General features: G+C 40.2%; 1 protein-coding gene and 1 long non-coding RNA gene across 2 annotated transcripts in view; one reads left to right on the top strand and one right to left on the bottom strand.

Moving 5' to 3' along the window:
* The window catches only part of LOC145456419 (solute carrier family 15 member 2-like), a 48925-nt gene extending 44114 nt beyond the window's left edge, over nt 1-4811 (bottom strand). Inside the window, exon 1 of the mRNA XM_080334536.1 lies at nt 4670-4811. Coding sequence (XP_080190662.1) covers nt 4670-4717 — 48 coding nt within the window. The 5' untranslated portion in view covers nt 4718-4811. The remainder of the gene's footprint in view (nt 1-4669) is intronic.
* Nucleotides 4812-7959: 3148 nt separating this feature from the next.
* On the top strand, nt 7960-9710 carry LOC145456451 (uncharacterized). The gene is made up of 2 exons (XR_013920602.1): nt 7960-9003; nt 9488-9710. It is a non-coding gene; the product is annotated as an uncharacterized LOC145456451 (long non-coding RNA).
* Nucleotides 9711-12834: the final 3124 nt, after the last annotated feature.

Below are 12834 nucleotides of genomic sequence, written 5' to 3'. Positions count from 1 at the left end.
CGACTATAACGAATCAAAATTCATTGTTATCTTCTGCATGATATTCAAGAAAACACACATTCATGGTGGGCTTTGCACGGTACCCGATCTAAATCTCATTGTGACGTAGCTTGACGATCGGTGTAACCTAGGAAGTGAAGGCGCTAGTTGGCTAATAGGGTTACCATATTTTTGTGGCGCAAATTCAAGACACTCTTTAGCGCCCACTAGCGGATTTAAAAATGAGGGGACACATTGTCTGCCAATATGACGTCACACTAGCAAAGCATTGACCATCGAGGTACGCGAAGGTCTTCCAGGTGGTACGCGAGTAGATTCTGTTTTTTTTTTCGACCGAAGGAAGTTAATAGTTCAGGTGGAGTTCATTTTGAGTTTTTGAAGTCGTCGTTGGTAGGGGCTATCCCACCAGTGACGGCCTACGGGGAGGAGATCTTGTCGTAAAGCATTGGGATTCATACCTAACCAAATTCCGTCTTAATATATTTGACCACAATAATTTCAAATGGATCCACTACAGAAATCATATACTGCGCCTTAAAATGCACCTCAACACGGTGGAAACATTTTGACCGCGTTCGGCGCGCTTATCTTATGCCGGTGGTACGAGAGCACTGCATAAAACCTCGAAATGGTACGTGGAAGAAAAAAGGTTGGGAACCACGAACCACTGGTGTACAAGAATGGAGTGGAACATAGGTCATGAATTGGGCCATCTGTAATGTGGGCTCTGGTGATTGCTACTTGCTACGGTCTGCAATAGATTTCTCCACGGTCCGGATGAAATCGTCTGGCGGGCCGTGTCTGGCCTGTCGGGATTGTGTTTGACAGCCCTGCTATACTGTTAGGTCGGTGCGTCCATCTGGTTATGCGTTTTAATCAGGTCCGAAACAACATTTTTTCTGCCCCCTTCCGCCGAAAAAAACACCGATCTTGGGCCCACCATAGGGTAGTCGATGTAACTTCTTGGGCACTTACAAAATGCATTTGGCTGTTAAATTTTTTGAGTGACTTCCGTCAATATGTTTGATTCTTCCATATATTAGGCATTTTCAACTTCAAAATGTTCCGTGGCCCAGCTCCACAGCTGATAAGCTGATTACTAAAAAAAACAGCTTGTCCACACTTACGGCATAGGAAGCTGATTATACGTCCAACATCATCGCGATCCCCATATAAAGGAAAACGACCTCAAGATCCGGAACCACTGTCTGTGACAGAAGCATCCAATCGGCCTTGACCAACTCTAATATTATACCGTTAGCTTATAATTGCGATTACAATCAGACTTATTTCAGTATATGATGGTTATTTATATTTATTTTCATTGCTAATTTGGCGAGGGTGGTACCTGGTGTCCATACTAATATCAATATACGTTGCATTAACTCGCGCGATGCGCGAAGAAAGAATTTTGAATAGCGTAAATCTGCTTAAAAATAATATTGTATATGTTTATTTACGAAAAAATTTTAAGCCTACTTCAAGCCTTCAAAATTCCGGACATTTAGGCATATTTTAGATATTCCTCCCGGACGTAGATTTTTCAGTGAAATTCCGGACGTATGGCAACCCTAGGCTAATAGGAATAGCTGTGTGAAGACTGGCCAGCGTAAGATTACTGGTTAATGAATCTCTATTCGTACTCTTTTGTCTTACAAAAGTACTATGAGTCGATTAGAAAGTGGGCACTTCATTAAGTAAGTCATGTACCATTGTACCTATCGATCAATAGAAGGCTGTTGTTAGTTGTTTATAATGTGTATGCTGTTGTTGTTGTTGTTGTTGTTGTTGTTGTTGCTGTTTGCTTACGTCATCTGGCGCTTAACGTTTTTCAGGTCAGTTGCGCCTCGATAATAAATAAATTAATGCTAATAGGTATTTTTGAATTTGAACGTGTTACGAAAAACTTTCACAAATCAGCATTTACACACCCCTATCTTGTAATGATCATACTGATCATACAAAGCCCATAATCTCGGCTCCCAAATCCCAACTCCCAATGTTGGCGCCTGGAGACATTACCAGGGGTACCACAAAGACAAGGGCGTAACCAGAAAAAAATATTTTTGGGGGGCGAAAAATACATTAATGACGTAAAAGGCTTCTCCCCCTTGCCTATTGCAAATACGTTTTCAATATCGTATTTTCTGGTAGGGCTGATAGAAGTGGAGTCATCAAACATTCAGGGTCACTTAATTGAACATCTTGAACTGTATGTTCATACCACACGGCAAGACTATTCAGAGTTTCTAGCGGGTTGGCCGGACGGGACAGTAGTTATTTATTGCTGTTACTTCGTGACTAGCGGAGAAAGCTGTCACCGCTCGAAAGGTCGCACACACGCAGGTTCGTAGCCAGAACAACCTTTTTTTTGGGGGGGAGGCAATTTTTTATGAATTTAGGGTAGGGTTACCATAAGTCCTCGTTAAGGACTATTTGTCCTCTTTGTCCTCCGAGGACGCCTAAATGTCCTCCTTTCTTGCAATTCGTCCTCATTTACAGCTTTTACAGCTAAGATAATGTATATAATAGATTCGAGTGAAAATGGCCATGACACTAAATAGGAAATTCGTGGTTCGATCGAAAGCGATGACCTTTTTTTAGTCAACCTACCAAATTTTTCAGCAGTTACAGTTTTCATCAAAACACTTTTCTCAGTTGGTAAAAGTGTCCTCCTTTCACGACTCCAAAATATGATAACCATAAAACTAGGGGAGCTCGGCCGTGGCAACACCTCGCAGAACCGTACATCCTACCATGGGCAATTTCATCACTACCCTTTATGCATACGATTCTTAGACGCACACACACAACACACACCCTATGGAAGCTTCCAGTTGCCAGCTATGGCTTGTATTAGGCGATCGTTTCGCGGACGAGCCCAAATCGCTGACATTAAGCGATGAACAATCTGTGTGAATTTCGAGCCTATTCGCGCGAATCGTGAAATTTTTTGAATAAATGAAAGAATTTGATCAATAATATTGGTGCGTGTATATGAGCAAATGGTTTCCAACCTTATTATTTACTTCGTTGAAGCACGGTTATTTAGTAACCCCTGATAATGATCGACGCTACTTTAAAGAATGAAATCGCTGTGACATACCAGACCAAATTTAAAAAACTCCTTGATCAGAGGCGTGCGATTTCAAATTAGCACTTTGTGACGGGAGGTGGCGGTATTTTCCTGTGCCAGTCGCATTTATCTCGGAAGGGTCTGATTGCATTAGGTGCCAGTCATTTAAGCACTTGAAAATCTATATCGAAGGCTTCGGAAAAGATGCGTTAGTTTTATGGCCGTCAATCATTTTGGGAGCGCTATGTGCGGATGAGTCGCATGTAGCCTACTTTATATGTCTTCGTTTGTCCCGGAACAGAAATTGCCGGAATCAACAGTCCCGAACCCCCAAACTGAACTGACACCCCTAGACTCAATCAACCCAACTACCTCGGGCTACTCTAGTGTATCTACTAGTACTGTTGCAATTCTCATGATTGAGCATGTGGCTAAATTCAAGTATGGGTATCTGCGGAAGACATTTTTTCCGGGATACCGATAATAAAATCAAGACATGCATGAACACTAAATCGCGCGATGCGCGAAGAAAAATGATAGATTCCATTTATCTGCCCCTAAATACTGTAATATCTATTGATTTTACGAAAATTTTCCCAAAATTTCGCCCCCTTGCTACGCCAATGCACGAATACGCATGAAAGTTAATGCATATTTCGCGGTTATACTCTCTGTAGCAATGGGATATCAAACACAGCAGATACGCCGAATAATGAGCCAATGCGCGACCACGTTCAAGGACCAGTTGTATTATCTTAACAATTTTCCGGGTAATGGAAACTTAGCAATTGCACAATGACAGGTTTAATAAGATCATGGGTAAGGAACTAGAAGAAGTCTAAAAACTTCTGTCGCTTGAGCATGCGATTCGCATTCGCGAGTACATCAACATGCAGAATAAAATGGATCACATCAGTCAAAGATGAGTTCTTCATTTTTTGCAAATGCGCTTCACGCGACATTCGTAAGTGCGAACATACAAATCGATACCTATTGTGATGCCTACGCTATACCTGACGTGTGATTAGACTGATTACTTGATATAAAATTGCGCTCACTAAAATAATACAAACTATAATGATGAGATTTTATCATAGTGTCTCTGGGCAATGGTTCTTCACCTGGGTTCCCTGAGTCAGTAACACGTGACGCACACTCAACTCATACGTAATAATATTTGTGATGACATGCCCTGCATATATTAGCGTAAGTCTTCCACACTTTCGAAAATGTTAAGAGCCACTGTTTTTTGCGTTTTCGAGGACACTAGTTCTAGTCTGAAGATATAAGCAAGTTCATGTTGTACTTATCACGATACACAATTATTCACGGTTTTACTTCCAGTAGCAACAGTAGCATGACCACAACGATAGGCGGGTAAAATTTGCTCTACGCTTAATTACTTCAGTATATTGCTGCAACATAACGAAACACGAGAACAGCGTACTACATGTGCAGAACAATTTCTTCACGTTAAAAGCGTTTTTCCTGTGGCTACGTCCTATTTTATTCATTTTCATTTATTTATGCATTCTGTATAGCTATAGCGTATGCGCAGTTAATATCGAAGAACAATTCGACTCATCGACTTACATCGTCTTTATCCAGGCGCAGTTCGGTAGTATCATTCCCAGAAGTCATTTGGCTCAAGCCCAACGCCGTTTATGCTTTACTATCCTGGATTTGACAAAAGATCTTTTACACAAAGCATTTATGTAAGTAGAAAGCTTATAATTTTCTTTTTAGTATTATTATTTTTTCGGATTTTGGAATGAGCAACTTTACCGTTCGATTTCGAAGAAATATGTCAATAGAAAGGATACCTGCGGAAGTAATATGCTGGCAGTCTTGCCATTTGCTTTATTAGTTGTAGTGCAAATAGCCTCTCGACTTAATATTCGTAATAATTCATTGCATTAGACTCCATATTTCCTATTTTCCTGTACTTTCAGCTTTGAAAAATGGTATGTAATAGCATCGTGTTTAAGTGAGAATATGCATCGCTAAACGCACTGGATACATCTGATCAATGATGAAGATTAACCTTGCAGCATGGTAAAGAATATTTTAGGTGAAATCAATTATATTCTTCAGGTAATTATTATTTCTACGAAACAAAGCATCTTTAGTGCTGCAAACAACCCGGATTGCATATTCAATCGGTCTCGACCGCTGGCGCACATATTAGCATTCGCCGCAATAGCAACAGTGGTATAGAGGTCGACAGTGGCAACACATGCGTTAGGTAACAACATTTCCTAGTGCTTCACATAGGCGTGGGGGCCAACCTGGTGATCGTTGACAGCGGCGAACTATAATGGAATGAATCTCAAAATGACTGGTAATGCTAATCTACATCATCGCCTCACAACCATTTTGGGTGCAGTGGACCCGTGAGGCTGGTGTGACGAGCCCATGCATGCACCATGTGTACTGGAAGTATTCAACCATGGTGATTTTGCGCGCTACCGTTATCCCACGCACGTTGTCTCACGTATGTATGGTTGTATAAAAAATGGTGTTCGGTCGAAACCGAGAAAACCATTACCGAGAATGCCATACTGAGAATGTGCACCACCGAGAATAGACATTACCGACAATGGACAGTCCAGAGTTGGATCAATTACAATAATTCAGTTCAATTATAATTACAATTACAATTACTCCCTTGCATGTTTCAATTACATTACAATTACAATTACTCAATGCTAAAAATATCAAATTACAATTACAATGGAAACTTGAATTTCTTTTTGCAATTGTTGCAGCAAGCCTCGGTACTGGTCAGAGATTTAAAAATAAAACTCTGACCGTGGTGTAGGAAATGGTTCAGCACAGGTTTCGGAAGAGTTTATTTGTTGTTCATTCATTTTTGAAATATTAAGATTTAGTTTAGCCCACTGATTCTCGAACTTTTTAGACACGCCCCCCTTTATGACAGTGCAATATTTCGTGCCCCACTTATCGCCATAATACACAATGAAACCAGAATGTTAGCACTTCTTACTGATATTTAGATGATATTAAAGGTTATGACTGTTGATCAGAGAATTCTCCAATATGAAATTCGGACTATACACATAGCAATAGCTATAAAATAGAGGTGAATCGCGCCAAGCGCGGGAAAAGATTTCAGTACTGGAGCTTAGCGCCCCCCTTCAAATGCTTTCACGCCGCCCTAGGGGGGGCACGTCCCACAGTTTGAGAACCACTGGTTTAGCCTAAAATGTAATTCACAAAGTTTTCTGTTGCTGCTGAAGTATGGGAAACAGTTTAGCATGGCTGAATTATCTACTTATAATGCGGCACGCATAGAACACCGATGTAAAAAGGCTTATTATTACAGTTGGCGACTGTGTACCAAGGCGTTAAGGCCTTGCGGCCCCTCGTCGTCATCCTGGTCCGTACCGGATTTTCACTGGTGTGACGATTGATTGATTATTTTATGTTGTGATTGTCTGGTTTCCATAACAATGTAATTGAAATTGTAATTGAGCAAAATTTTCATCAAATTACAATTACAATTACATGAAAAATGTAATTAAATACATTCAGCTCAATTACAAATAACAATTGATCCAACTCTGATGGACACCACCGAGAATAGACTTTACCGAGAATGGAAACTAACGAGAATGGACACCACCGAGAATAGTCATTACCGAGAATAGACATTACCGAGAATGGACACCACCGAAAATGGGCATTACCGAGAATGGAAACCACCGAGAATTGACAAGATCGAGGATTTATACTACCAAGCAGAGTTGGATCAATTGTAATTTGTAATTGTAATTGAATGTAATTAATTACATTTTTCAATGTAATTGTAATGTAATTGTAATTGAAGCATTTTTATTTTGTGTAATTGTAATTATAATTGTAATTTGACAAAAATTTTGCTCAATTACAATTTCAATTACATTAAATTGCTATTGAGACCTGACAAGCACAACATAAAATAATTGACTTATAATCAGGCCGTGTTATTTTTGGCATATGCCAAAACTGCCAAAAATAACTTATTTTTGGCATTTTTCGATTTTTATTTTTGGCAGTTTTGGCATCGTCCTCTAAACAGATAGTTTCAGCCTCGAATTAGTCACAAAAACGCTTTATTTGGGCTAGTTTGTCAAAAGACACCACAAAATGTGCAGCATCCACGTATAATCAGTGCCAACAAACAATAATAAGAAGAAAATACCTAACGATTTCATAGGTTAATAATATCAAACGAAACCACAACATATGCAGTATCCATCGGAATCGGTGCCAATAAGCAAAAAAAAAGCCTAACAAACACGCTCAACAGCTGATTGTTACAGCTGTTGATTAGACTTAAATCGTTTGCACTGTAACAGTGCTTCCAAACTCAGGTCAGCTAAGTTTCTCCTAAATTCATTTCTCGCCCAGCGAATCTGGGAAATATCGGCTTCAACAGTAGCCGTTGAGGGAAAGAATGTTGCCAGTCATCCACAAAAGGTTTCCAGAGCTTCGAAATCTTTGGAGGGCCGAACCGCGGCTTCCATGCATCATGAAAAGAGATCACTTCGTCAGTGCCATCGATCTAATCGCGGAAAGAATTTTCTTCCCGATACTTTTCCAGGAGTTTCCTGTGTTGTCTCTCAACAAATTCTAATTAGTAGCCCGACTATCATTTCTCCTTCAGTCTACCGATAGATTTTCGGAGGACTTTTGTCACTTCAGGTGGCTTTAATATTACCAACTCGCATGGAAGAGTCCTAGGAAGGATAGCTTGTTTAAGAACATTGACGCAACAAGACTGTCTGGCAAAACGAGACTATGCAGCTCAGAAATAGCCAGACAGTTTGTTGCGTCACAATGTTCAACTCGATCACAATGCAAAAATCGTGGTTGATTTTGGGGGTTCCACACACAAAAAAATCTGGTAGATTTACAAAGAAATTTCTGTAAATTTTACAACGAATTACCGGTCGCAGCTAATAGCAGCGTGTAGTTTGTCATTTTACATTTTGATATGTAATATTACATTAATTTAGCTGCTAAGTCAAGTTACCAGAATTTCTTCGCAATGTTACTGACAGTTACTCGCTACGGCATTTTACCAAGCTATTGGCAAAATTGATTAGCTTACAAGCCCCAGCAACCAGTGGATACGTGGAAGTGCATGTCACTGTGATATCATTCTCGTTGCGATTTGACCTGATTCAACCTCGTTCGCGAGACAGGATTAGGTCACACGGAACTGGTTGACCCTGGTACCAATTTCGGTATAGTGCATAGTTGGGTGCAAGAAGCAGCTGACAATGTAGTTACACCATATACATTATATTATAAGGCTATGGCTACACGGTCGGTCTCGGCGGTTAGATTTGTTGTAACAGATAGGGCTAATGAGTTACAAAAATCAGTTTAGGATATATAATCTTATTCCTGAAACTAGAAATATCAGCACAGCAGCAGGCTCAGTTGACCATTTCTTAATGGCGGACACGGCGACCTATAATAGGTTACCTTATGTTGCGCGTTGCAGGTTATTCTGAGATTCGTAGTAAACAACCAACAGTCAACTGTGACATCACAAATAGCGTCCGGTTAGGTAAGTAAGTAGGGAACCGCACGTGGAGCAATAAATATCAATATATACGAAATTAGATGCAAAAGAAAGGGACTATAGGTGTTGATAGATGTTTCTGTTTGAAAAACCAACCTGGATTGAACATTATAACGTGGACAGTAAATATTATTGGTGGCATATGTGAGCGGATGAATATCACTTATTTCAAAGTCGTCTGCGTGTCGAGCCGAGTGGCCGACTGGTCATTAATATTGAGCTTTGGGCATGCAAAGGCTGACGGTGCGAAGCTTGTGACTTGTGATTGAAGAAAGTAGAGACTTTCGTTGAAGATTGTCAGGACTGATGAATGGGATGCGCATCGTAAAAGGTACAGTAGCCTACTGTATAGTATTAGTTACCGTGAATATCTACGACTGTGCACACCACCCGGATGACTTTGGTTTCATGATTTAAATATTTCAGTCGCCCCATTCTCAGTTCTATTTTGGGATATTAGTCGACTTGTATAATGACCTGCGACACCACATACTCTGCCGCGGAGTAGTTGAAACTGTTAGCTTGTTATTGACATTTATCGGGTCATAGCTTAGATATGTTTTCATCCACTGCTCGATATGTTAGGCTCACATGCCGCATTAAATGAGGCACCTTTTCTTTCAATACATTGATCATTTAAGTCATGAATCTCTGCTATATCATGTTAAATGAGGAGTCGTCAACTCACAATGTACCAGTACCGGTACTTCAAAACTTGTTATATTTTTGTTAGCCTATTTGTCTTAGTCTTTATAAGTCATGTCTAGGTTAGCAACTTGGCTTAGTATAGCGACTTACGCATGAATTATTTTTAGTGGAACTGCAAGATACCAGTCACACAGAAGGAATGAAGACGAGAAAAAGAAACAATTGGAAGTTTATCCGGCGTTGGAATTAATTCACCTTTTCTTGGGACCACTCGTGCTATATTTGCATGCCTCCTAAACAAGAATTATACCTCCAGCAGCAATACTTTTTCATCGTGAATCATGAATGAATATACAGTTGTCCTAATGTCGTCTTGAGGGCGTGAAGAAACTTTTGCGGTATTTTGGCATCGCGTTGCTTTGGGATAGGTATGGATGTAGGCTGAGACGTGAATTTACAAGCTGGCATGTAATCTGATTTACAAGGACAGCATGTAGGGTTGTAGGTAGGTAGGTAAGGCGGTAAAATTACAGTCTCGGTGGTAAATGTACACAGAAGAGAATGTAGATTGAATATACCAGAGGTGACTGTAACATTACAGTCTGGCATGTAAAGTTAGATTACCGGACGGTTGTAAGTTGAATTTACATTGAGTGACGGTAGTGTTATATTACTGCCAAGTGGCTGGCCACCCTGCTTCCAGACATTTCGCGGTAAATCGAGGTAATTTTTTTTTTGTGTGCAGTTCCATGAGCAGAATATAATTTATATTTTAATAATCAGTACTGCGGCAGCTTCTCATTGATACCCGTTTTATCAAATTTAGCGCTCGACAAGCCGGTCAAAAATTGTCGTAAAATTGCCTTTGTACAAATGGAAAGTATGACGTAAACCAAATGCAGTCAGCCGTTCAATCTCGCTGTGCCCAAACCATTTAGGACACCATGCTTTCACCCCTAATGGGTGGGCTGGGCCCATATTAAGAAACCTGCCTTTCACAAACGCTCTTCTCGCTTGTAACGCGGTCCTGTTAACACAACACCATGAACGAAATACACTATTTGGCAGACCGTGTTATTTTTGGCATATGCCAAAATTGCTTATTTTTGGCATTTTCAAATTTTTGTTTTTGGCAGTTTTGGCATCTGGCTGCTGAAATGCCAAAAATAACACGGCCTGCTTATAATGCATTCTCTTTAAATGTCGACAAGGAATTTGGTGGATCCATTCGCGGAAGCCCTTGACTGCGCCCTTGCGGGCGAAGTTTTTTTTATTTTTACCGCTATGCTGGCCTCGGCTGCCATTGTATACAATTTTTAGATTACTAACCAACGGATGGATTCGCAACACGTGACTCACGATTGAATACGCCGAGAAGCGATTCAGATGACTCGAGTCAGACTCGAGTCACCTTTTTCGTATGACTTGACTTGACTCGAGTCACTTTGCTAAAATGACTTGACTTGACTTGACTCGGCCTATCAGAAATGGGGATTGACTCGTGACTCGGAGCAAAATTCACGAGTCAATTTCAAGTCATAAAGTAATCGGTGTCGATCAAAATCACTGCATCTTGCATATGTTCGGATTGTTTGCGAAACGCTGGTGTAACCCGTGAGAGCGACCAATCAATTAATGAACGTGCGTTTTAATGAGCCTTCACTGTTCTCTCACAAATACATTGACCGCAAACGAAGTGATCGAAGCTTACAGCTTACATTGTCGTAAACTAGTATAGTAAAGTAATTTCTGTTCTCTGTCTTACCTTAACCAAACTTATTGTTTTATTGAAAATGAATTCGAATACAGTTTATGTAGTCCTCAACTATCGGCGCAGACTCGAATTGTATCATATCGATTTGTAAATGCGTAATGTATTGCATTTCGTTGGCTATATATTCTCTATCTTGGCTGGTAACTATAAGCTGAGGTTTAGCAGTTCTACGTATATGTGAGCGATACAGTGCCTTCTTGCATGTATATTTAACTTTATATTCGTTCATCGGTTCAAAATCAATGACCACTCAATCTGTATTTTAGACAGCTAGCAAAATGCAATGACGTTATCATGCCTCATATTTCGAAAAGGCAACTTGACTTGAATTGTGACTTGACTCGTGACTTGACTTGACTTGACTCGACTTGACTCGAGTCACCTCCAAAAATCGAGTGACTTGACTTGACTCGAGTCACCTTTGAAAATCGATTGACTTGACTTGACTCGAGTCAAAATGTGCAATGACTCGAAATGACTCGTGACTCGAAGGTTGTGACTTGACCCCAACACTGAGTTATTGCGAAACTATGATGATTGTTTAGTTTAGCGAAAGAAAGCAGAAAGTCAATTTTCCGTCATTCTTTCAGCTTGTCGCAGGCTCAGATGGGCTGATATATGTATACCTGCCACTACACCAGCTTCCAAACCAGGCTTTTGGTTACTTAATAATAGTAATAGTGCGAAAATATTAATTCACTAAGGTTTGTGAGAGCTAAGATTAGTGGTGCGTCGTAAGTTAAACAAGTCTTTACAATTGCGTCGCCACTGCAAAAGTTATACTGACCTTAAATTTCTTATTAGGTTTATTTGAATTATTCCATGTCAGAAAAATAAACAATTATCAACGATTTTCATTCGCCCTTGATCCGGATTTTACTTCGCACTGTTCGCACCACCTTCGTCATTCGCACTGCAATTTTTTTCCTTCGCACAAGTGCGAACCGTCACACAGATTGAAAAGCACTGCTCTAGCCTAATGCGTGATTGTGCTATAGTTTAATATTCAAACTTTGAAATTCCATTTCATCATCATCATCATCATCATTGGTTTATTAGCAGTTTTTATCAGTTCAATACACCACAAAATGCGATACAATGAAAAGATAGGAAGGTGTCAAAGTGACTTGGAGTAGTCTATGGAATCAGACACCCACCTTGGCCTAGGAGATGTAAAGAGGAGGCATGCACACTGAATGAAAAGTAAAGAAGATAGCAGGGTTGTAATGACTCGAGTCATGACTCGACTCGAGTCCGACTCGAGTCACGTTTTTCAGATGACTCGACTTGACTCGAGTCATTTTCTCAAATTACGGAAATGACTCGACTCGACTCGAGTCAATTTGTGTATTGACTCGACTTGGACTCGAGTCATTGCGCATGACTCAAACCAAGTCATATGACTCGAGACTCAGACGGCCAAGACCGACCTTTCATTGTAATTTCGAGGAATAGTAAAGTAATCACACTATTGGCATTTCGTCTATTGTACTGGTACTTAAAAATGCGCCCAGAAACTTCTAAAAGTGACGAAAACTAGTATATTATAAATGCGAACCATTCGATATCACCAAACAGAGTTACAAAAAGTGGATTCAACAAGCCTTTAACTGGAAACTGGGCAGTCAACACAATGACTTTGACTCGACTCGAGTCATAATACCATGACTCGGACTCGACCCTCTGCTCGGTGACTTGGACTCGGACTTGACATGTGGTGAATTGAAAATGACTCGACTT

This window comes from Botryllus schlosseri, chromosome 14 (assembly GCF_051294905.1).
Source record: "Botryllus schlosseri isolate E-star chromosome 14, Bs_hap1, whole genome shotgun sequence".
Lineage (NCBI taxonomy): Eukaryota > Metazoa > Chordata > Ascidiacea > Stolidobranchia > Styelidae > Botryllus > Botryllus schlosseri.
The sequence above is the reverse complement of the archived record's forward strand: the minus strand, read 5'-3'. Positions and strand labels throughout refer to the sequence as shown.